General features: G+C 34.7%; 1 protein-coding gene across 7 annotated transcripts in view; it reads right to left on the bottom strand.

Annotated features, from left to right (window-relative positions):
• NCKAP5 (NCK associated protein 5) overlaps positions 1-25369 on the bottom strand; it is a 980982-nt gene that overhangs the window by 509632 nt on the left and 445981 nt on the right. For all 7 annotated transcript variants that reach the window (XM_058715464.1, XM_058715465.1, XM_058715463.1 and 4 more), the window contains one exon: positions 21202-21265. In XM_058715464.1, the coding sequence (XP_058571447.1) occupies positions 21202-21265 (64 nt within the window). The remainder of the gene's footprint in view (positions 1-21201; positions 21266-25369) is intronic.

Raw genomic sequence — 25369 nt, 5'->3', positions numbered from 1 at the left:
TCCCCTTCTGCTGGGCAGTGTCAATGAAGCCAGGAAAAGCAGAAGGTTTAAATAAGGTCCAGAATCTCACAGCACACAATACCCAAAAAGGTCCAGATTGCATTGAAAAAAAAAAAAATCACTCATCATACCAAAACTCCAAGATCCCAAACAGAACGAAAAAAAAAAAAAAAATCAATAGATGCTAATTCCAAGAAGACGGAGATGTTAAAATTATCAAAGATTTTACATTGGCCATGATAAATACACTTTGATGAATAGTGATGAACATTTCTGAATCAAATGAAAACTAGAAGGTCTCAGCAAAGAAATTAAAGATATAAATGGGAATTTTAGTACTGAAAAACTCAATAGACAATATAAAAAACAAGGGCTCGACAGCAGAATGGGGTACAGAGGGAAGCAGCAGAGAACCTGAAGGTAGAGTGGTAAGAAATACAGACTCTGAACCACAGAGAGAAATCAGACTGAAAACAATATTGAACAGAGCCTTAATGATGTGTGGGACTCTAAAAGAGGATCTACCTTTCATGTCCTGAGAATTCTGGACAGAGAGGAAATAGAAGGGTAGGGCTGAAAAAGCACTCAAAGGAAAAAAAAGTGGGTGAAAATTTCACAAAGTTGACAAAAAAGCATAAACTTACAGGTTTAAGAAACTGAATAAATCCAAAAAAGTTAAACCCAAAGAAATTCCATACCAAGATACATCACAGTCAAACTTCTGAAAATAAGTCTAAGGGTACCTCTTGAAACCCATGAGAAAGAAATTACACCACCCTTAAAAGATCAAACAGAATTTCAGGAGATTTCTCATCAGAAAACATGGACACCAGAAGAAAAGAGCATATTTTTCAAGTGCATAAAGAAAAAAAGTGTCCACCCAGGAGACTCTAGCCAGTTAAAATATCCCTTGGAATGAAAGGGAAATTAAGATATTCTCAGACAAAGGACAACAGAAGAGAATCTATTGCAGTATATCGACCCTAAAAGAATATCTAAAAAAATTATCTAAATAGAAATGATTAAAAAAAAAAAAAGGGAACCTTGGAACATCAGGAAGAATGAATATGATAAATAAAAATATGAATAAATACAATAGACTTTCCTTCTCCTAGTAAAGTTTCTAAAATCTGTTGCAAAGTTGAAGCAAAATTTAAAACCCTGGGGGTTATATTTATGGGATGAATCACTGGATTATACTCCTGAAACCAATACTACACTGTATATCAACTAACTTGAATTTAAATAAATAAATAAATAAATAAATAAATAAATAAATAAATAGATAGATAAAATTTAAACTCCTGGTTATGTGGTTCTAAATATGTGCAAAGGAAATATTTATAATATTTATATTTAAATGGGGGAGAATAAAGGAATATAATGCAAGGTCAAATTTCTGTACTTGACTTGCACTGGTAAAATTATAGTACCAGCAGACTGATAAGCTATGTATATATAATGTAATACTTAGGGGAACCACTAGGAAAGCTGTATCAACACATAACTAAAAAACATTATAAGTAAATCAAAATATAATTCCAAAAAATGTTTAAGTAACCTGCAGGAAGGCAGGAAAAATAAAGGACAGAAATGAAAATAAACAGAAAATAAACAGAAAATAAAAAATACAAGGACAGACTTAGGTCTTAGCATATCAAAAATTCCTTTGAAAGTAAGTGATCTTAACAGATCACTTAATATACAGATAATTGTAGAGTAGATTTAAAACCATGACTGAATTATATGTCATCTACACTAAAAATGATATATAATATATAATACTATAATGATATGGTCAGGTTAAATGTACAAGGATGGAGAAAGATATATTATGCAAATATTCATCAGAAAATAACTAGAATGGCTATGTTAATATCAGATAAAGTAGACTTCAAAGTACAGTAAGTGAGTGGAGACAAGAGAGGTATATCATGTGATTATAAAAGGGACAATTCACCCACAAGGCATGGCAGTCCTAAGTGTCCATGCACCAAACAAAACAACTAGAAAATGTGTGAAACAAAAACTAATAGAACGGAAAGTGTAAATATACAAATTTACAATTATAGTTGAAGTCTAACACTTTTCTCAACAACTGATAGACCAACTATACAGAGTATCAACAAAGATAGAGAGGAACTCAACAGCACCATCCATCAAAGGGACCTAATTAGCATTTATAAAACATCCCACACAACAACACCACAACATACACAAATACTTTCTGGTCTCCATGGAGAATTTGCCAAGACAGACCACATCCTGAGCCATAAAACAAACTTCAGCTGGTGCTGGAGACATTGCACATCCATAGGCAAAAGACAAACCAACAGAAACAAAACAAAACAAAACTTCAAACTAAGTCTCTTTTCAGATTTGAAAATTAACTCAAAATGGACCCAGGTTTAAAGGTAGGTATAAAAATGGTAAAACTTAGAAAACAGGAGAATATAGTTGAGACCTAAAGCAAAGCAAACAGGTCTTAGACTTGATGCCAAAAGCACAATCCATAAGAAGAAAAATGGAAACACTGGAATTCATTCAAATTAAAAACTTCTGTTTTATGAGATATTCATCTTAAGAAGATGTAAAGACAAGCCACAGTCTAGGAGAAAATATTTGCAAACCAGAAATCCAACAAAGGACTACAATATACTAATAGCCTTTGACAGAATATGCAAAGGACTCTCCAAGACTCAAGAGTAAAAATATTCAACAACCCAATCAGAAAATGTGTGGGCTGCACCCGGGTGTCTCAGTTAGTTAAGTGTCCAACTTCGTCTCAGGTCATGATCTTGCGATCTGTGGGTGCAAGCCCCACATCAGGCTCTATGCTGACAGCTCAGAGCATGGATCCTGCTTCAGATTCTATGTCTCCTTCTCTCTGCCCCTTCCTTGCTCGTACTTTGTCTCTCTCTCTCTCTCTCTCAAAAATAAACATTTAAAAATGTGCAATAAAACACAAAGAGAGTTCCAAGTTTATTTATAGAAAGCAATTAAGCACATGAAAGATATTCAACATTACTAGCCATTAGAGAAACACAAAAACCCAAACAAAATATCACTACACATATATGAGAATGGCTAAAGTAAAAAGGACGAACAATACCAAGGATGTGTAGAAACTGGATTACTTACACAATGCTGGTGGGAATATCAAGTATTACAGCTACTCTAAAAACAGTAGGGCAGTTTGGTAAAATAATAGTCATGTAACCCAGCATATTTCAATTCTGAAGTATCTATCCCAAAGAAATAACAAATGTTGACACAAAAACATGTACATGAGTGTTTACAATAGACTTTATTAACAATAGTCCCAAACGGGAAGCAATCCAGATGTCCTTCACAAGGTGAATGATTAAACAAATATGGCACATCCATACCATGGAATACTATTTATCAGTAAAAGGGGGGGGAGGGGGCTTCTGTGGCTCAGGTGGTGAAGTGTCAGTCTCTTGATTTTGGCTCAGGTCATGATTTTACGGTTTGTGAGTTAGAGCTCCACATTAGGCTCAGCACTGAGCATGGATCCTTCTTGGGATTCTCGCACTCTCTGACCTGCTCCTGCTTGTGTTCTCTCTCTCTCTGAAAATAAACTTGAAAAAAAAAAAAAAAAAAAAAAAAAACGAAACCAACTATTGCTAGATACAACTAACTGGATGAGTCTTCAGAGAACTATCTGGAGTGAAAAAGGTTATATACTATATGATTCCTTATTTATAATACTCTTGAACAGACAACACTATAAAAATGGAGACTAGTGACTGCCAGTGGTTAAGGAAAGGGGGTGGGTAAGAGGGAAATCCATAAAATCATAATAGGAGAGATCCGTATGATGCTAAATATGTTTTATATCTTGACCTTATCAATGCCAAGTGATATCATGATTTTTACTATTTTGCAAGATATTGCCAATGGGAGAAACTGAATAAAGGGTACACTGGGACCCTTCATTATTTCTTACAACTTCATATGAATGAATGAATGAATGAATATGTCCCTTCATTATTTCTTACAACTTCATATGAATGTATATTTCTCTTTCAAAAAAAGCTTAATTTAAAAAAAAGCTAGAGAAATGATTATTTTTTTTATGAAGACACTTTCACTTCTTTCCAAACACCTTAAAAATAAGTGTTTTGGTAATTAACAATTAGTTTTATTAAATTTGTAAGGGAAAGTAAATAAGTAAAAGCTAACCAGTTAGTTGTAGTCTCTAAATCACATGGTATTTCATTTTATCTTTTGAATATGAAAAATAAATGTCTAATTCCAAATTATATCTAAAAAGAGAGTTTCCATAAAATACCAATATATTTCAGTAGACAATTAAGGACACTGAAGGTTGCCTACTTACAAAGAGCACTGGTGATGAGGGTTAGAGTTGATAAGGGTAACCTGACACTAAATTAATTCACTGTTTTTAAATTTAGTACATATTTGCACAATTATATACACATGCATACAGAATGTTCTTATTAGTACATACTGAGGTTAAAAATAATGACTATTTCAACAATAGCCAAAGTATGGAAAGAGCCCAAATGTCCATTGATGGATGAATGAATAAAGAAGATGTGGTGTATATATACAATGGCATATTATTACTCGGCAATCAAAAAGAATGAAATCTTGCCATTTGCAACTACATGGACGAAACTGGAGGGTATTATGCTAAGTGAAATTAGTCAAAGAAAGACAAAAATCGTATGACTTCACTCATATGAGGACTTTAAGAGACAAAATAGATGAACATAAGGGAAGGGAAACAAAAATAATATAAAAACAGGGAGGGGGACAAAACAGAAGAGACTCATAAATATGGAGAACAAACTGAGGGTTGCTGGATGGGTTGTGGGAGAGGGGATGGGCTAAATGGGTAAGGGGCACTAAGGAATCTACTCCTGAAATCATTGTTGCACTATATGCTAACTGATTTGGATGTAAATTAAAAAATAATAAAAAATAAAACAAGTTAATAAGAAAATAAATAAATAAATAAATAATGACTATTTTCTAAGACTTTTTAAAAAGACTCATGAGAGATAAAAGGGGCAACAGTTTTCTCTGACAAGGGTTCACAGGTGGTTATTCTGTACCTGATATTAACCAGCCAATCATTTAGGGCTATGTACCTTGGTTTACACATCATCAAGCAATGAAGTGCTTTTCAGCAAATATAATATTGCAGTTCTAATAAAATGTTTTATCCAATAATTGAGTAAACATCTTCTTCCTCCACAAAGTCTTTGAAATGCATCTTATTCCACATATAAGGTAGGGACATTATTTTGTCTTTCTATTTGAACCACTAGCAACCACTAGATAAAACATTTGAAAAAAAAATTCTCCATAGATACTCAAGGAGATACTTTACTTGTTTGGGCCAAGAACAATGGTGAAAGCAATGGTGAGGATTAACCAATGTGGAAACTCAGGATAAATACCCTTGAAAGGGGACTTCATCACAGCACCTTTCATGAGCTCTTGGAATATCATGAAGATCAGAAAGTTTGAAACTGAATTTTAATGACAATTAGCAAAGAATTTTTGACAAATTTTCTAAAGCAATTCGATACAGAAAGTATGTCTGTTTAACAAATGGAGCTAAAAAAAAAAGAAATAAATCAAAATTAGAATATATAATCTCAAAATAACATTGTTTCCACCATAAAAATGAAAACAGGTCTGACAGAGTCAAGATTATAAATTTTAAAATCTCATTAGAGAACTAAAGATATTAAGAAACATGAATGGACTGAAACTCAGGAACTGATGAATCCCCACTCCAAGGAATCAAGAGACCCATGGTGGCTTTCATCCTAAGAAAATGGATGGATGAGAAGTCTGTCATTGATGGGAGAAACCAAATAAAATGTTTATAAGTGTTTTAAGTTTGAGTGTGCTGGTATGTTTATTTAGAATCCTTAGGAGTCACAGCTACAAAAAGAATGTGAAAGGGCAACATTTTTGCCCTGCTGGTAGGAATGCAAACTGGTGCAGCCACTCTGGAGAACAGAATGGAGTCTCTTCAAAAAATTAAAAATAGAGCTACCCTACAACCCAGCAACTGCACTACTAGGTATTTATCCAAAGGATACAAAAATGCTGATTTTAAGGGGCACATGCACTGCAACACTATAAACAATAGCCAAATTATGGAAGAGCCCAATTGTCCATCAACTGACGAATGGATAAAAATGTGGTATGTATGTATGTATGTATGTGTGTGTATGTATATACATACAATGATATATTACACACTGATACAATGATATATTACTCATCTATCAAAAGGATAAAACCTTGCCATTTGCAACAACATGAATGGAACTCAAATGTATTCTGCTAAGAGAACTAAGTCAGCCAGAGAAAGACAAATATATTATTTCACTCATATGTGGAATTTAAGAAACAAAACAGATGAACATAGGGGAAGGGAAGGGAAAATAAGATAAAAACAGACAGGGAGGCAAACTATAAGAGACACTTAAATACATACAGAGAACAAACTGAGGGTTGCTGGAGGGGTGTTGGGTGGGGGAATGAGCTAAATGGGTGATGGGTATTAAGGAGGGCACTTGTTGGGATGAGCACTGGGTGTTATATGTAAGTGATGAATCACTCCTGAAACCATTATTAAATTATATGTTAACTAACTTGGATTTAAACAAAATTAAAAAAAATAATAATAAAATGGAATATGGCTTAAAAAAAAGAAGAAGAAGAATCTGTACCATCTGCCAATTTTTGTCCACTCTTTACTGAACCTTCACCTGGAAGCACTGGGTCAGAGAAAGAGAGCTGAGAAAGAATCCCCCTAAAGTGTGTGAGTATCAAGGACCACTAAGGCCAAGGGCAGGGCAAAGAAACCCGTGACATACACTTGACTTTCAGTAAATACTCATCATGGGCTGTTAGCTGATGGAGTGTCACAGAGATCTGAGAGAGAACTATCCCCAGGGACATATACAGAGAGAGAGTTCCTAAAGCTGTGGGTAAAAAAAAGAACTAAGGGACACAGGCACTCCAGCTCTCCACTGAATATGCTGCTACAACCCCTATTGCTAGAGGCAGGGCAACAAAGTGGAGAGTGATCCTTAAGGCAAAGAAAAGCTCAGAGTGGGACTAGAAAGCAAAGAGTACTCCCTCTTTGCTACAGATGTTGGAATTTTTTTAAGGCATTAGAAAAGCAAATATATCATTCTTTTATTTTTTTAATGTTTGTTTGTTTATTTTTAGAGAAAGAGTCAGTGGAGGGAAGGGGTGGAGGGAGGGAGAGGGAGAGAATCCCAAGGAGCCTCTAGGCTGTCAGCATAGAGCCCAACATGGGGCTCGAACTCACAGACTGTGAGATCATGACTTGAGCTAAAATCAAGTCGAACACTTAACTGAGCCACCCAGGTGCCCCTTTCACTCTTTTCAACAAAAGAGCAAACCCTTGAAAAGGGGCAGGGAGATGGAAACAATATCTTACCAAAGAAATAGAAGATAAAAATAAAGAAAATGTTGAAAGTAAAAAATAGAAAACATAGGAAAAAAATTGAAAACTAAGAGACAGAAAAACCAAAATAAAACATTCACTGGATTAACTCAATAGCAGAATGCAGACAACCAAGAAACAACCTATGAATGTGAAGATACATCAATAGAAATTATCCAAAATGTCAAGAGATAATAAAAATGAATATAAACTCTGAGATCTGTGTGATACTACCAAAATTTCTGTGATTCAGAAGGATAGAGGATAGAGAAAAATGGGGTCTCAGAAGGATAGAGAAAAAATGGGGTGCAAAAAATGGTCAAATACATAAACTTACTAATTCAAGAGGCTCAATGAATCCCCAACAGGATAATTTCAAAGAATTCTATGTTCCAAAACATAGTTACACTGTGGGAAACCAAAGACAAAACAAAGCAAATACACAAACAAAACAACCAGAGACCAAAATTAAGGAACAACAAATCTAATTACTAGAGATTTCTCATCAGAAATCAAGGTAGCCTTGATGGGATAAGCACTGGGTGTTGTATGGAAACCAGTTTGACAATAAATGTCATATTAAAAAAAAGTAACAATAAAAAAAAAGAAATCAAGGTAGCCAGAAGGAAGTATAACATCATTTTTAAAGTTCTGAAAGAATGACCAACATTTAGAATATAAAATTTTTAACAAGATTCATTTCATTAACACCAAAACCCAGAAAACAATTAGGGTTAAATTTAATAATAAGGTGTTCAAGAGCTCTGCGCTGATAACTGTAAAATACTACTGACAGGTAGCATTTGAAAAAGATAGAGAAACAGATATAGGGAACAGAAGAGGGAATCCAAATATAGACTTGTACATCTAAAGGGAATGGTTTCCAAAAACAACACTAAAGGAAGCAAGGTCAATTCAAAAAATGATACAAAAATAAGTGGGTATCAGTATTTTTAAAAATGAACCCCAAGCCTCACGTCACACCTTGAACAAAAATTAAGTACCAATGAATCAAAGATATAAACATAAACCCAAACATATAAAGCTTCTAAAGGAAAAAAAAAGAAGGTATTTCAGTCAATACAGGGTATGGAAAGATTATTTGATTACAGAAAGTGCTAATTGTGACTGACTAAATAAATAAATGGAGTGTTATCTTTGTTAAAATGCTTTTGCTCATCTGGGGCTCCTGGGTGGCTAAGTCGGTTAAGCATCCAGCTTTGGCTCAGGTCATGAGTTTGAGCCCCGCATCGGCCTCTGTGCTGACAGCCTGGCGCCTGGAACCTGCTTCTGATTCTACCCTCTCTCTCTGTTCCTTCCCTGCTTGAGCTCTTTCTCTCAAAAACAAATAAACATTAATTTTTTTAATTAAAACAAATGCTTCAGCCATCAAAGGACACCATTTTTTTTCAAATGAAGAGGCAAACCAAAGAATGGGGAAGGATGTGCAACACTTATTTTGACAACAGACTTGTATTCAAAACATATAGGAAACTTATGAAACTCAGAAAACTTTTCACTTCCCTCAAATAAGCACAATTTGCCAGACATATAAAGGGACAATAGGTGGATGAAAAGCGCTCAACATCTTCCATCATAAAGGAAATGCAAATTAAATCACAATGAGACACCACCACGTATCAATTACAATGTCTAAAATTAGGGGCGCCTGTGTGGCTCAGTCGGTTGAGCACCCCCACTTTGGCTAAGGTCATGCTCTTGTGGTGAGTTTGAACCCCAGACCCTTTGCTTCTTACACACACAAGTTAATGATTACTGTCTGACTGTTTTCTCCATGTTCACATGTGTAAGATCTTGTTTTCTTCATGTTCACCACGTGGGTAATATCTTGTGAGTTCAATAAATAAGGAGACAAAACCCCTGTTTGGGGCTCTTGTCTCCTCCTGGACATCAGCCCCTCCTATATTCAATTCTTCATCCACTCTCTTGATGGACAAGAGAGAATTCCAGACTCATATTCTGAGACACAAAAGAGCCAAAAATACTCAGTGGAGAAAAGACAGTTTCTTCAATAATGATGCTGGTCACTTGGATCATTACACTCAAAAGAATGAAATTAGACCCCAATCTTCCACACTCACAAAAATTAACACGAAATGGATTAAAGACTTAAATATAAGACCTGAAACTATGATACTCCCAAAAGAATATGTAATAACAAAGCTCCTCGATATGGCTCTTGACAATTAATTTTTGCACATGACACCTAAAGCACAAACAACAAAATAAAAAAAAAAAAAATTAACAAGTGAATACAATAAACTAAAAACTTTCTGCATAGCAAAAGAAACAATCAACAAAATGAAAAGGCAATATGTAATGATTAAAAATATTTGCAAACCATATATATAAGGGGTTAGTATCCGACATATACAGGGAACTCTTATAACTCAACAGCAATAGTAGTCACAGTAGTAAAAATAAATTTAAAGAATAAGCAAGGGACCTGAATATTTTGTCAAAGAAAATAATATAAATGTTCAACAGGTACATGACAAGATGCTCAACATCACCAATCATTAGAGATATGCACATGAAAACAGTAAGATCCCACCTCATGTCTGTTAGAATGGCTAGCATCAAAAAGACAAAAGACAAAAGACAACAATGCTGGTGAAGGGTGTGGAGGAAAGGGAACTCTCAGGTACTCTTGGTGGGATTATAAACTGGTGTGGCCACTATGAAAAACAGTATTGGGTTTCCTCCAAAAATTAAAAATACAACTATCATATGATCCAGCAATTCCACTTCTGGGAATATGTACAAAGGAAATGAAATCATTATGTCAAATAGGTGTCTGTACTTCCATGTCCATAGCAGAAACTATGACAGGAGCTAAGACATAGAAACAACTTAAGTGTCCATCAGTGATGGATGAATTGATAAAGAAACTGAGGCATCTGCATATGGAGGGAGACTATATAGAGAATATATACATATGATTCTATATAGATATAATTAAATAAATATAGATAGGAGTGAGAATATAGATATAGAATATGTATCATATTCCATAATAGATATAATTCTATATAGATAGATACAATTTTATATAGCTATATCTATATAGAATATATATGGTATATATATAGAGAGAATATAAATAGAGAATACAGAAAATATTCTCTATATTCTATATAGATATATTCTATACAGAGATAGAACATATATCTATATAGAATTGTATCTATATAGAATTATATATATCTCTATAAAACTATAACTATATATGCCTATATATAGAGATATATAGAGAATGGAATAATATTAATTTATTAAAATTGAGGAAATCCCACCACTTGTGGCAACATGGATGGAACTTGAGAGCATTACACTAATTAAAGTTAAGTCCAACAAAGAAAGATAAATACTATATGATCTCGCTTATATGTGGAATTGAAATTTAAAAAAGAACTCACTGAATTAAAGATGAGATTTGTGATTACGGGGGCAAAGGTACAATTGGATGAAAGTGGTCAAAAGGTACAAACTTCCAGTTATAAGATAAGTAAGTGCTAGAGAAATCATGTGTAACATGAGAACTGTAGTGACCACTGCTCTATGATAGATGAAAGTCATTAAGAGTAGATTCTAAGAGTTTTAATCACAAAGAAAAATATATTTATAATATCTGCATGTAATGATGGATGTTAGCTGAACTTACTGTGGTCATCATTTTACAGTAAAGGTTAAGCCAAGTCACTATGCTGTATACCCCAAACTTATACAATGTTGTATGTGAATTATATCTCAATAAACTAGACAGAAAAAAAAGAGATACAAGGAAATAACAAACCAACAAAAACAGTAATGGTAGTATGTCAATGGGACACAGGAGCCAAAAGTGACTGCTAATGGCCCAAGCTAGAACAATTTGAGCAAAAAAAGATTTTATACTGGTTGATAATCTTAAATATAAACATCAATGCATTCATAATATAAAAAAAAATGATTGAAAATAAATAGGAGGAAGAGACAAATATCTCAAGCAGAAGAATCCAAACTAATTTAGGTAGATACTCCACCCTCAAGGAGGTGGAACACAACTCTCCAACCCTTAATAATGGGCTATGCACAGTGACTTCCTTCCAGAGAGTACAGTATGGAAGGGCGTGGAGAGCACCTTTCCGGGGGGAACCTGACAAACACCACCTCAGTCAGGTGATCCAGGTATACTTCAACAGTCATAATTATATTGATAATATCCAAGCCTCACATGAAATGATGAAAATAACACTTTAATTTGATATCTACATTTAAAAATATATACCCATCTAATCATGAAAAAAACATCAGACAAATCTCAATGAGATAAATCCCTAAAATTCACTAACCAATATTTGAAACTGCCAAGGTCATGAAAAGCAAGGAAAGTATGAGAATCTGTCACCACCAAGAATTTTGGGAGACATGCATAATGAGGTGAATCTGAATGAAATCCGTATTCTATATAAGATTCTGAAAAAGAAAAAGGGACATTCAGTAAAACTATGAAAATCTGAATAAAGCATAGACTTTAGTTAACAATAATGTATCCATATTCATTGTGACAATTGTAACACAATAAGATAAGATGTTAATAATTGGAGAAACTGTATGGGACATATGGGAACACTCTGCACTATCTGTGAAATTTTTTTGTAAATATTTAAATGTTGTAAAGTAAAAAAGAAAGTTTATTTTTAAACAGTGAGTTGGGATATGTCTCTCAGTTTCTTTTTTCAGCACCAATTTGTATAAAACAGCATTTCTTTCACTAAAGGTTTGGTTGAACTCTGTAAAATCATCAAAACCTCGCAGCTTTTTAGGGGGCAGATTTTTAAAAACTTTTAACACAAAACAATTTTTAAACATTCATAAAAGTAAGAAGAAAAGTACAAAAAATACTCAGCATCTATAGTTACCAAATATGGCCAATTTTGATTCCTCTAAATCACCTAATTCCTTTGTCCAGTATATTTGGAAGTAAACCTAGACATCAGAAACCTGGACAAACCTAGGAATTTTACTGGTAAATATTACTGCATGTATCTCTAGACAATAAGGACTCTTTTTTAAATATACAACCATAGTAGCCAGAGTATACCTAAACATTAATAACTCTTCATCTCAAATACCCAAAGTTCACATGATCCAAGTGCCTTATCATTCTTATGCATAAATTGATAAGTTAGTAATTGCTGACAATTTTATGATATTTCTACACTTTGTAATTCATTGGTTTTAATTTCATTATTTCTTTCTTCATTATTTAGGTTTTTTTAAATTCTTCATTACTATTTGACTGGATGATTAATTTTAAATCTATTTTTTGCCTATTTTGTGCATTTAATTTAAAGCTATACATTTCTTTTTTTTTTTTAATTTTTTTTTCAACGTTTTTTATTTTTATTTTTGGGACAGAGAGAGACAGAGCTGAACGGGGGAGGGGCAGAGAGAGAGGGAGACACAGAATCGGAAACAGGCTCCAGGCTCCGAGCCATCAGCCCAGAGCCTGACGCGGGGCTCGAACTCACGGACCGCGAGATCGTGACCTGGCTGAAGTCGGACGCTTAACCGACTGCGCCACCCAGGCGCCCCTAAAGCTATACATTTCACTTTAAATTTTAATTTGATTGCATCTCAAAATTAGGGGTTCCATTGTCAGTGAGTTTAAATATTTTTAAGGTTCCTTATAATTTGTTTAAAAATGAGTTACTTAAAATATTATATTTTCATTTTCAGATTTACTAAAAAATTTCTGTCTATTAATGATTTCTAATACTACTGACTAAAAAGGGATCATGAAAACTAGGACACTGATGTATTTGTATAATAAGTATTTATATTTTACATTTCATAAAAGCAAGGACCTCATTCTATTCTCTGCTGATACTATGTTGAATAAACAAATGAACAAAATAATATGTAGGGCCTATTTCCAAACTTCAGCACATTTACAGAAACATGTCCTGAAGTTTAGAACCTACCATTCTCAAATGTTCATAAATTAAAAGCCAAGTAGATAGAAATGATTTTTTAAGTTGGCTTTTATAAGGATATTATAAATTTCTGCTCTTTCTCCAGGTATATATTGTGGATATATTTGAGCAAGTGATAAACACTGTGAACGATGTTTTGTCCCCAATGTTCCTCTTCTTTGGATGATACTTAGAAGTCAACAATACTGACTACTTTCTACATCAACCTATTTACACAATGAGACAAGTCCAAGCTTTTCAAACTGTTAAAAACACAATTTTTCAAAAATCAGTTGAACTTCCATATACTAATAGTGATCAGAAGGAGAAATTAAAAAAAAAAAAAAACATTTACAAGTGCACCAAAAAGAATAAAATACTTATGAATCAATTTAACCAAGTAGATAAAAGATTTATATGCTGAAAACTGTAAGACATTCATGAAAGAAACTAAAGGTGACACAAACAAATGAAAAGATAGTCTGTGCTCAATGACTGAAAGAATATTATTAAAATGTCCATACTACCCAAGCAATCCATAGATTGAATACAATCCCTATTAAAATCCCAATGGTATTTCTCATAGAAATAGGAAATTTAAAGCTAAATAGACAATTTTAAGATTATGATGGAATCACAAATGACCCAGAATAGCCAAAGCAATCTTGAGAAAGAAGAATTATATTACAAAGTTGTAATAATCAAAACAGTATGATATTGATATAAAAACAGACATAGAGATCAATGAAACAGAATAAAGAGTCCAGAAATAAATGCATGAATATTTGGTCAATTAATCCTTTGTTTACAACAAAGGAGTAAAAAATATATATGACAGTCTCTTCAATAAATGGTGCTGGAAAAACTGGACAGTCACATGCAAAAGAATGAAACTGGACCACTCTTAGACCACACATAAAAATCAACTTCAAATGGGGTAAATACTTGAATGAAATACCTGAAATCATAAGAATACCAGAAGAAAGAATAGGGGTAAGCTCCATAACATTCTTGGCAATAATTTTTTGGATATGACACCAAAAGCAAAGGCAGCAAAGGCAAAAATAAAACAAACAGGATGATATCAAACTAAAAACCTTCTGCAAAGGTAACCACCTATAAAATGAAGAGGAAATACTTGCAAATTATATATCCATTAAAAGATTAATATCCAAAATATATACAGAACTCATAAAACTCAATAACAATCTAATTACAAAATAGGCAGAGAATCTGAATAGGTATTTTTCCAAAGAAGATATAAAGATAGCCAACAGGCACATTAAAAAGTGCTCCAATAATACCAATCATCCAGGAAATACAAATCAAAACCACAATGAGATATAACCTCACAATAACACAATAGTATTAGAATGACCATTGCACACAAGACAAAAAAAAAAAAAAAGTGTTGCCAAGGATGTGGAGAAAAGAAAACCCTTGTGCAATATTGGTAGGAATATAAATTGGTGCAGCTACTATGGAAAACAGTATGGAGATTCCTCAAAAATTAAACAAAAGAAATACCATATGATCCAGCAACTCCATTTCTGGGTATTTATCAAAGGAAATAAAATCAGTCTTGAAGAGCTATCTGTACTCCCATTTCACTGCAGCATTATTTACAACAGCCAAGACATACAAACAACCTAAGTGTCCAACAACATGAATGGAGAAAGAACTCGGCCATAAAAATAAATTAATCTTGCCTTCTGCATTTGCAACAATGTGGATGGACCTTGAGAGCATTGAAAAGATTTATGGCAATGTGGATGGACCTTGAAATAAGTCTGAGAAAGACAAATGCCATATGATCTTACTGATTTGTGAAATCTTAAACAAAAACAAATTATACATGCAGAGAACAGATTAGTGAATGCCAGAGGCGTGGGGGTTGGGGCATGAATTGAATGAAGGTGGTAAAAAGGTACAAATTTCCAGTTACAAAATAAGTAGGTCCTGAGAACATAATATATAGCTTGGTAACTACAGTTATAATACTGCTGTATTTTCAAATTTGAAAGTTACTGAGAATAAATCTTCTCATCAAAAAAAGTTCTCATCAAAAAAAATTAAGTATGAGTAAAAGTTCTCATCAGAAACAAATTAAGTATGGTGATAGATGTTACCTAGACTTTTTTTTTTTTTAATGTGCATGGAGGGGCAGAGAGAGGAGAGAGAGAATCTTAAGCAGGTTTCACGTCCAGCACAGCACCCAATGTAGGGCTTGATCTTACCACCATGAGATCATTACCTGAGCCAAAACCAAGAGTTTGATGCTTAACCAACTGAGTCATCCAGGTGTCCAGAGACTTACTGTGGTAATCATTTCACTATGTATACACCTATATCAAATCATGTGTTGTGCTCCTGAAGCTAATATAGTATGTTAATTGTATCCCCAAAAAAGGTAAAAGGAAACACTTAATTTGCCTTGGTCACATCCTAACCCCCTTCTTTGACTACTATTAGATAGAAAATCAGATGTATGACCTACTGGACTATTGCAAACAACAAACTTCTAATTACATCAAAACCAAATCCTGATCCCAAGAAAACTACTAACGAGAACTGATATTCTTAGGGACTATGGCTCCATGTCCATCCTGGCAGTGTCTGAGTATCTACATGAAGGATAAAATGGAATCTTTTTTTTTTTTTTTTTTTTTTTTTTTTTTTTTTAAATTTTTTTTTTCAACATTTTTTATTTATTTTTGGGACAGAGAGAGACAGAGCATGAACGGGGGAGGGGCAGAGAGAGAGGGAGACACAGAATCGGAAACAGGCTCCAGGCTCCGAGCCATCAGCCCAGAGCCTGACGCCGGGCTCGAACTCACGGACCGCGAGATCGTGACCTGGCTGAAGTCGGACGCTTAACCGACTGCGCCACCCAGGCGCCCCTAAAATGGAATCTTAACAACAAAGTAAATGGACTTTCTTTGTGTCCTTAGTGCCTTGAGATGAGAAATCAAGAATTGATATTTTTCTTTTTCCCAAGTAGAAATTACTCAATGAGATGAAAAGGATCTATACAGAATCTAAGATTTGGCATAATTAGCCCAAGCATTTCAAAAATTGTGTTCAGTAGAATAATAGCATTCTTTGTAAATAATATCTCTGATACAAAACAAAGATAAAGAGTGGCAGAAATGATATCCTTCGAAAACTTTTTTTAACTTAAATTTAAGAAAACAGCAAATATACTTAAGCCATTGTTCATGTCATTTTTGAAATGGTCTCTCTGTGGTAATTTATTGTGCTATAAATATAAATAAAAACATTATTTTTAATGTAAATACATATTTTTTTAACTCAAACTCTTATTGTCATTCACAAATAAAATTGTCTTTGTAAGTTTGGAGAAAAAAATATGATTAGAAGGAATCTGGCCTACAAAGTATTAAGTAAACTATCAATTTCTAGTAAATAAAACAATTTACAATAGTGTAAGAATCAACAATCGTTAATGAAAAAGTACAACCAGTCCAGGAGTTCATGTAGATTGATAGGGGTATTTGCAATATGGTGAAGGTGACAGCATAGGTTAGACTGTTTAATAAATGATGTTGGGAAATTAATATCAATTTGGGAAAATATGTCTTTTCATCTCTGCCTCACACCAAATTAATTCCATAGAAGATGAAAAGATTTATGGCAAAAAATATATATACTTTCCAAAAGATAATGATAATGAGTATCTGTACACTTTGGGAGTGAAATAGGTCTTTCTACATATAATAAAATTTAAGATGACATTAAAGTCTTAAGGACAGAATAGATTTTACGCAAACTGAGCCAGTGTTAGGGAGTAGACGCTGAAACAGAATCTCCTGGAATGAAGAAAAACAAGGTCTTAGAGCAGTCTGTGAAAAATAATGAAAAGTAAGTATAAAAACAATAGTGATAGTTATTCCATGAAAGAGTTAAGAGCAAAGGAAACAAGTATGAAATATCTAATTGCTGGAAGAAGGCTCACCCAAATAAATACTTGGGTTAACAGAACAAAAGAGCAGGCAGAATTGATAAAACCTGGTAACGTACATAGGTAACTACTGGCAAGCTCATGATCTTCTTACTTCCACATATGTACCAACCAGACATTACAAAGCAGTCTCTCTAGGGGCACCTTGGTGTGTCAGTGGGTTAAGTCTCCAACTTCAGTTCAGGTCATGATCTCACTGTCTGTGAGTTTGAACCCAGCGTCGGGCTCTGTGCTCAGAGCCTGGAGCCTGCTTTGGATTCTGTCTCCTTCTGTTGTGCTTCCCCTCCTCTCTCTCTCTCTCTCTCTTAAAAATAAACATTAAAAAAAAAAAAGCAATCTCTCTACATACAGTGTGGTACTCTGGATTGAATCCTAGATCATAAAATGGAAATTATTGGAAAAACTGGTGAAATTCTAATAAAATCTGAAGTTTGGTTAATAGCAACATGCCAACAGCAATTTCTTAGTTTTGATAATTATGCCATGGTTCTGTAAGACACTAACATTATAACTCCAGATCAAGGGGATACATACAGATGTGAAACTTTCTTCTAAGTCCAAAATTATTCAAAAACAATAGGTGAGCTAAAATAATACAATAAGTTTCTCAAAAATGGTGCCTTGAGTACTATCTTAAAATTTCTAAGTAAAGAAATGTATTGCATAAAGTCAAATTTTTAAAAGGGCATGCTTTGCATTAAAGACTTTGATTATAACAAGTTCATTGATGATTTAAAAGAAAGAGCTGACTCAATTATATGTTTTTTTTTCAAAATACTTACTAAACTTTTCCATACCATTTTTCCTTTCATGTGGATAAAAATACAGAATACTGTAAATAGTAGTCTTTAAATAAAGTGATGTGGTTGTGATGAACTGCCTTCTGCTTTTGCTGTAGACATGACAAAGTTCTGGGCTTGTAACAGCAAGAGTTAAATTTAGAGGATGAATAGAAGTGCCTGATTTTAGGAGCTGTCAGATACTGAAAGAATCAGGACTTCAGAAATAAATGAATCCTACGAGGAGAAAAGCTGAAGCATGTAATTAAGTAGAAAACCAGACTTAAGAGGAGAAAAACCTTGAGAAAAAGGGAAAAGAAACAAAATAAAGGACACTAATGAAAATCAGGGCTTATGGTGTCTCTAAGATTGCGATAAATCATAGAAGGTGAGTGGGGGGAAACAGTGATATGAATAGTAGTAAATCACATCATGTCACTGCATCACACAAAGCCTTCCAATGGCTCCTATCACTCAGACCATCAGCCAGAGAACCCTGGGGACCCTGATGACTTACCATTCTGTCCCCAAACACAGCTCTGACTTTATCTTCTACTATTCACTCTCTCCCTCACTCCTCTCCAGATAGTCTGTCTCCGTGTTCTTCCTCGGGCACCCCAAGTCTTTGCACCTGTTCATCTCCCAACATAAAATGATCCTCCCCCAGATAGTACCATCATTCACTCCTTTGTCTCCTTCAAGTTTTGCTCAATTACTAACTTTTCAGTAGTAACTAACTTCACTACTCTAAACTTTATTTAAAATAGTGATTTCCTAGAACTCCCAATCTTTCCTACCCTCATCTTATTTTCTCATAGCTGCTTCCACCATCTATCACTCTAAATACATTCAATGCCTGTCTCCACAAACCCTAGAATGTAAGCTCTCAGATTTTTGCCTGTTTTTTTCTTCCACTGATGTTTCCCCAGTGCCTAGAACAGTGCTGGGCACATAATAAGTGCTCAATAAATATGTGTTAAATCAGTCAACACATAAGTGTGATTTTTCTTTTTAAAATATTTTTTTTATTTTTAATGTTTATTTATTTTTGAGAGAGAGAGAGAGAGACAGAGTGCGAGCTGGGGAGGGGCAGAGAGAGAGGGAGACAGAATCTAAAGCAGGCTCCAGGCTCTAAGCTGTCAGCACAGAGCCTGACGTGGGGCACGAACCCAAGAACTGTGAGATCATGACCTGAGCCAAAGTCAGACACAACCGACTGAGCCACCCAGGCGCCCCAAGTGTGATTTTTCATTACCATAATTAAAATATGAGTAATAAAATACTAGAAACATCTCCAACGTTGTTTTCTGAGCAATGAGAGTAATTTTTTTGTCTCCCTGCGTTTTCTGGATATTTTCTACCCTGAACAATTACTTGTACAATATTTCAAAAGGGGCTTTTATCTTTTTAAAGACTAGTGAGTTATCTGCCAGAGATTATTTCAACTGAGGTTCATTTACTGGCAATCAGAAAGATACATTCTTCAGAGGCATGTTCTTATGAGCTTAAATAACATTTAGCTATTACCAGGAAAAGCTCCTCATCATAAAAACTTTACATAAACAAATACTCAGTAACATGATCCACTAAGCTAATGGAACCATAAAATCCCAACCTCCTCATTTTGAAGATGAAAAAACAGAGAGCTAGAAAAGTTGTCACTTCTTCCCATTCAGTTAGGACACAGCTGATGACATGTACAACAGGAGCTAGCCTGAAACAAAAGACTGAAACACTGCAGAATGGCCTAGCCCATACACATTTCCCAATACAGTCCAGTCCCAAAGTCCAGACTGGACATTCTCAGTTTACTATTTGACTAAACCTTCACCTTCTCCAGTTTACTTCCTTTTCATTGTGCAAAGATGCCTGTGAGCAGTTGTTTCTTATCATTTGGACATTCAAGATTCTCTTTGCATTAAGATCACCAGAAGAGCAAACAGTTGATCACTTAAGGATTTTAGCACACTCAAAGGCCACTGCACCATTCCAGAACCCACTCAACATTCCGCCTCTTGCTCCAGACCTTTGCCTTCCCTGACAGAAGAGAGAGTCCAGCAGATTTTACAAATTTCTTATTCTTTTCGGTGGATGGATTGTCAATTAGCACTCAAAATGCAACAGACACAGACTGCAAGGTCTAAAAATGTACCACTTCTCTTTTTTATAAAAGATAATTCTTGTGCTGAAAAACTGCACCTGTGCCATTGTTTTGTCATAAGTGAGAAAAAAAAATCTGCTGTTCTAGTTTTTGCTTAGAGGTAGCAACAGCAGGTAATCCACACACGTGCATACTCTGGGTCCCCAGACAGTCATCTCTGATGTTAGAGTGGCACACAGGCAGATACTGTGGCAAAGAGAGTCTATAAAATGAAGTTGCTATGGACCAAAACAACATATTGATTTTTTAGTACAATTCAAAACACAAGGAAACATCAGTTCTCTGAACAGCACACACTGGAAAAGACAGGGAGAAATATATCACCGTAGCGCACAGAAGGAAAAGGACAGATGATAGTCACATTAGCAAACATCCTAGTGTTCTTTTCGATTGTTTGTTTCTAAGTTCAAAGAACTGAGAGGCTTAAATTATGTCGAACTGTTCTTATCTGAAAACCCAAGATTGCTCATTTGCCAACACTGTGCTCACAGCTGGAAGCCTGGGTCTTCCGGAAATAAAGCCGTATAACCCTCTGAATGTTGGAACATCCTCTTCCATGTCCAAATACTTATTTCTTTTTCTCAGTTAATACAGTCTCCCTCCTTCCCTACCCCCGCCCTCCCTCTGTCATTCTCTGTAAATGGCACAACTGTCAAAACTGCATTATGAACACATTATTTACCAATACATCATTAAATCTGCTGCAAGCAAATATTTCTCTTAGATAGCCTTAATGCCACAAAATGCCTTTCAAGCCAGAAACCTCTGGCAGGGAGGTTCAGAATCAGGAGAAAGCAACCAGCACTTACCATGGCCCCCTCACTTCTTCTTTGGTCAACTTCTCGCTGCAGTCGGGCCACGGCCAACTTCTCCCTGGAGAAACAAAAGCACATGGTTAGTTGACTATTCTTCTCAGGGTAGAGGTACACTGGCATGGCTTTGAAACATTCTTTTGAGGTCTCCAGAGGAACTCCTTCCTCGGTTTAGCTCACTTCCTTAACTAAACTTTCTATAAATATTTGAAGTAGTTCGTGCATTGTTTTCATCGAGTGTCATGACAGAGATTTTTTGTCTTGGATTTTATAAAAGCCAAATAAATGTTGAATGCTGCGTAAAAGCTTCCCTTTAAGTTCATTAACATATGTAATTTGTAAATAAATTTTCCATGGCTAAAACATTTCAGTTGTCCTTTCTGTATCAACTTTGCTTGTATATAATTATTTTTATTTCTTTTGTTGCTTTATGCAGATCATGAATTTTATTGTTTTTATTTATTTAGTTTTTAAATTTTGCTTATTTTTCAGAGAGACAGAGAGAGAGACAGAGAGAGAGAGACAGAGAGAGAGAAGGAGAAGGACAGAGAAAGGGAGACAGAGAATCCAAAGCAGGTTCCAGGCTCTGATCTGTCAGCACAGAGCCCAACGCAGGGCTCAAACCCACGAACCGTGAGATCATGACCTGAGCTGAAGTCAGACATTTAACCGACTGAGCCACCCAGGCACCCCTGATTGTGAATTTTAAAAGGCAAACAGATATAAATCTGTATCATTCTTGAAATAATAATAGAAAATCCTTTACAGACTTGCTACATCAATGTACCATGCTGAGTATTTTACCTGATCTTACATGAGTCTGACAACAATCCGATAATAGGCTTTATTATCCCAATTTATGTATTTGGAAACTGAGACTCAGACATGCTAAGTAACATACCAAGCTCCCAGCTGGTATGTATCAGTATTAGGATCAAACTTCAGTTTAGTTTTGTTTTGTTTTTTTTAATTTCACAAATCCTAAATAAAAATTTTGCTTATCATTGTTCAGAGCCTAGAAAATTTGTAAAATTTAAAAACCTTTTAGCATTCTTTATTTTACAGTGGGGTTTATCTAGTACCTGATTTCATTTACAAAAAAAAAAATTAATACTCACTAAAATTTTAAGAATTCTTTGTAAGGAATTTTGGATAGCTTTTCAATTCTTAAAAAAAATAAAAAATAAAAAATAAATAATAATAAATTTTTAAAAAACAGTATATAGACAAAGTAGGGACAAGTGAACATTCTAGTAATCTTCCAATCTTAATTTTAGCAAGGATTTTCCCTGAAATCCTTCTACTGCTATCAAGATGTGAAAACACTTGTGTGATATTTCATCCTTCAACCTTCCCCCTACACAGGATCACAGGACCGGCAATTTGCAAACAGCAAAAACAGCAAGGGAACAACTGGATGCCCAGCTGAATGAGAGAACGTCTCCTATCCTAACCGCTTGGGTCTTTGAAGTGCCAACAAGGCATGTGCTTTACTCTGGTTACAGTTGAGTACATTTTTTAGTAGGGATAGTTCTATTTGAATTAGTGCCTACAGAGACAGATTAGAAGGAATAAAACTAGAATCAGGAGACTCCTGAGGGGACAAGGTTTTGGGAGCCTGGGGCAGGACCCATGCATAGGTCCTGTGAGAGAGGGCAACGAAGTCAAGAGGACGAAGCCCAGAAGAGATTAAGTTATGCACCTCTCTTTGGGAGGCAAGCAAGGCAGAGATTATACATGTGTTCTCTGACCCAAGTCCTAATGATCAGATGAAAAGAATAAAGAACTGAAAAAGAAAAATATGACTGACTCCTGGTTTAATATAAAAAAAATAAACACATGGTAAATATAAAGACAAAGAAACTGGAGAAGAACATACCCTATACTCTAGGATTGAGCAATTCCACCCTGGGATATAAACCCAACAGAAATGCATATGTATGTTCAGTAAAAGACATGTACTAGCATGTTCATAAATGCATTATTTGTTATCACCTTAAGCTCAAAATGTATACCCCATTAACAACAGAATGGATAAACTACAACATAATTATATATGGGGATACCAGAAAGCACTGAGAAGGCTAACCACAATACCATATGGAATACCACAAGCATATGAAAGAAATAAACACAGAAAAGTATACAGTTTATGATTCTATTTATATAAAGTCCAAAGATAGGCCAATTAGGCCAGAAAAATAAAAGATGTGAATGTCAAAAAATGAAAAGGTAAAAAACTGTCTCTAGTCACAGATGACAGTTTTCTAAGTAGAAAATACTATAGAATTTTCAAAACAACCTAACAACTAGTAAGTGAATTCGGCAAAGTCACAGGATAAAAGCGAATACACAAAAATCAATTGTGTTTTTACATACTAGCATCAAACAAGTGGAACATTTACTTTAAAAATTTCATTTATGGGGCACCTGGGTGGCTCAATCAGTTGAGTATCCAACTCTTGATTTCAGCTCAGGTCATGATCTCACAGTTCATGAGACTGAGCCCCTAGTCAGGTTCTGTGCTGCAGTGCAGAGCCTGCTTGGGATTCTCTCTCTCCCTCTCTCTCTGTCTTTCCCCTGCTCATGCCATCTCTCAAAATAAATGAATAAATATTTTTAAAAAATATTTGTACTAGGATCAAAACAAAATACTTAGGGAATAAATCTACTAAAGATTTGTCATACTACTACAGTGAAAACTATAAAAATAAACTCAGAACAATTAAAGGAGACCACACACACACACACACACACACACACACACACACACACACACACACCCCTCGCACACTCTGCAGATCCAGATCTCTTGAAAGGGTCTTGGAAACACTCAGCATCCCAGGACCACGCTTCAAGAGCTTAATCTAGAATATATAGAATTAGAAATGGAAGAACGGTTTGGAAAATTTCCTGGAAAATTTTCCAATTCTTATTCTTCATTGCTGAATCTTCAGCGAAAGATTTAATATATATAACAGCATGTTAATTTTCTACAAGAGCAGTTTAGCATAAAGAAGTCATTCTTAGAAACAGAGCAAGAGTCTAGCTTAGCACAATCATCCTACTAAATGATGAAAGAGCTCTCACACAGTTTAAAGGTTAGGAACATCACTGTTTTATTCTTAAAAGAGTTTGCTTTTATAACACTATTAGGAATTGTCACACAGTATAGGTGCATGTCAAATCTTATAAAATTCCATTTGTAAGAAAAATTTAGTGGTTTTAGCCATTACATAGTTTTTAAAAAGGAAAATATTAATACACCATGAATTTTATACTCTGCCCATATGGTATATTTTTAGTCATTTAATAAACAGTGAGTGAATCAATGTGAAAGGCTCACGTTTGAAGTAGCAGCATGTTAGCCATTCAATTCAATGAAACAGCAAAATATGTAGAACCTGGAAACATCAGCCTAGGCCTGACCTACCACCACGTGAATACAGATGCCCCGATTTCCAACAGGCATATGGAAATGCATGACGCAAACATGGAGAATCTCAATGTAGTCTGAGTCACAGAAAAGACCATCCCCAACCTGAGCCCTGCAAGCTAGTCCTCTTTACTTAAAAGTTGTAAAATTGGGTAAGTCTAGTTACTTGGGAGAGACCCTGATTCAAAGTCATTAGGTAGTGAGTGAGCAGAATTCTCAGGAACAGCAAATACAACTGTCTCTTTAAGACCATACTCTGTAACCGGTTTAAATCATTGATTCAGGAAATGCAATACACGTAATGTCATGGAGCATGAATCTCTAAGGCTTGCAAGTAACAGCTCAGGGTTTTCTATGATGTAGGTGGACAAGAACAGTGCCATCTAAGTCCCACTATAGCAAAGCACCCCCATTTTGACCTATTTAATGTAGTAAGTTTATGAACCCTATATCCTTTGAAAATAGAGTGTCAAGGCCACAAAACAAACAAACAATGATTACTTTCTTGAGGTTCAGAATTCTCTATCTCCCAAATCTTTCATATCTTTGGTATTTCATGTATTGGCAGGGTTTTTGTTTTTAGTAGGGATTATATTTTATTTTCATATGAAGGAGCTTTCATTCTTTATAAAATTTAAGGAAGTGATAGAGTCATTGATGGGTGAAAGCATCTATGGTGAAATTCTCAGCATTTCTATATATCCACATTTCCGGGCTCAAATTATCAAC

Source organism: Neofelis nebulosa, chromosome 2 (genome assembly GCF_028018385.1).
Source record: "Neofelis nebulosa isolate mNeoNeb1 chromosome 2, mNeoNeb1.pri, whole genome shotgun sequence".
In the NCBI taxonomy this organism is placed as follows: domain Eukaryota; kingdom Metazoa; phylum Chordata; class Mammalia; order Carnivora; family Felidae; genus Neofelis; species Neofelis nebulosa.
The sequence above is the reverse complement of the archived record's forward strand: the minus strand, read 5'-3'. Positions and strand labels throughout refer to the sequence as shown.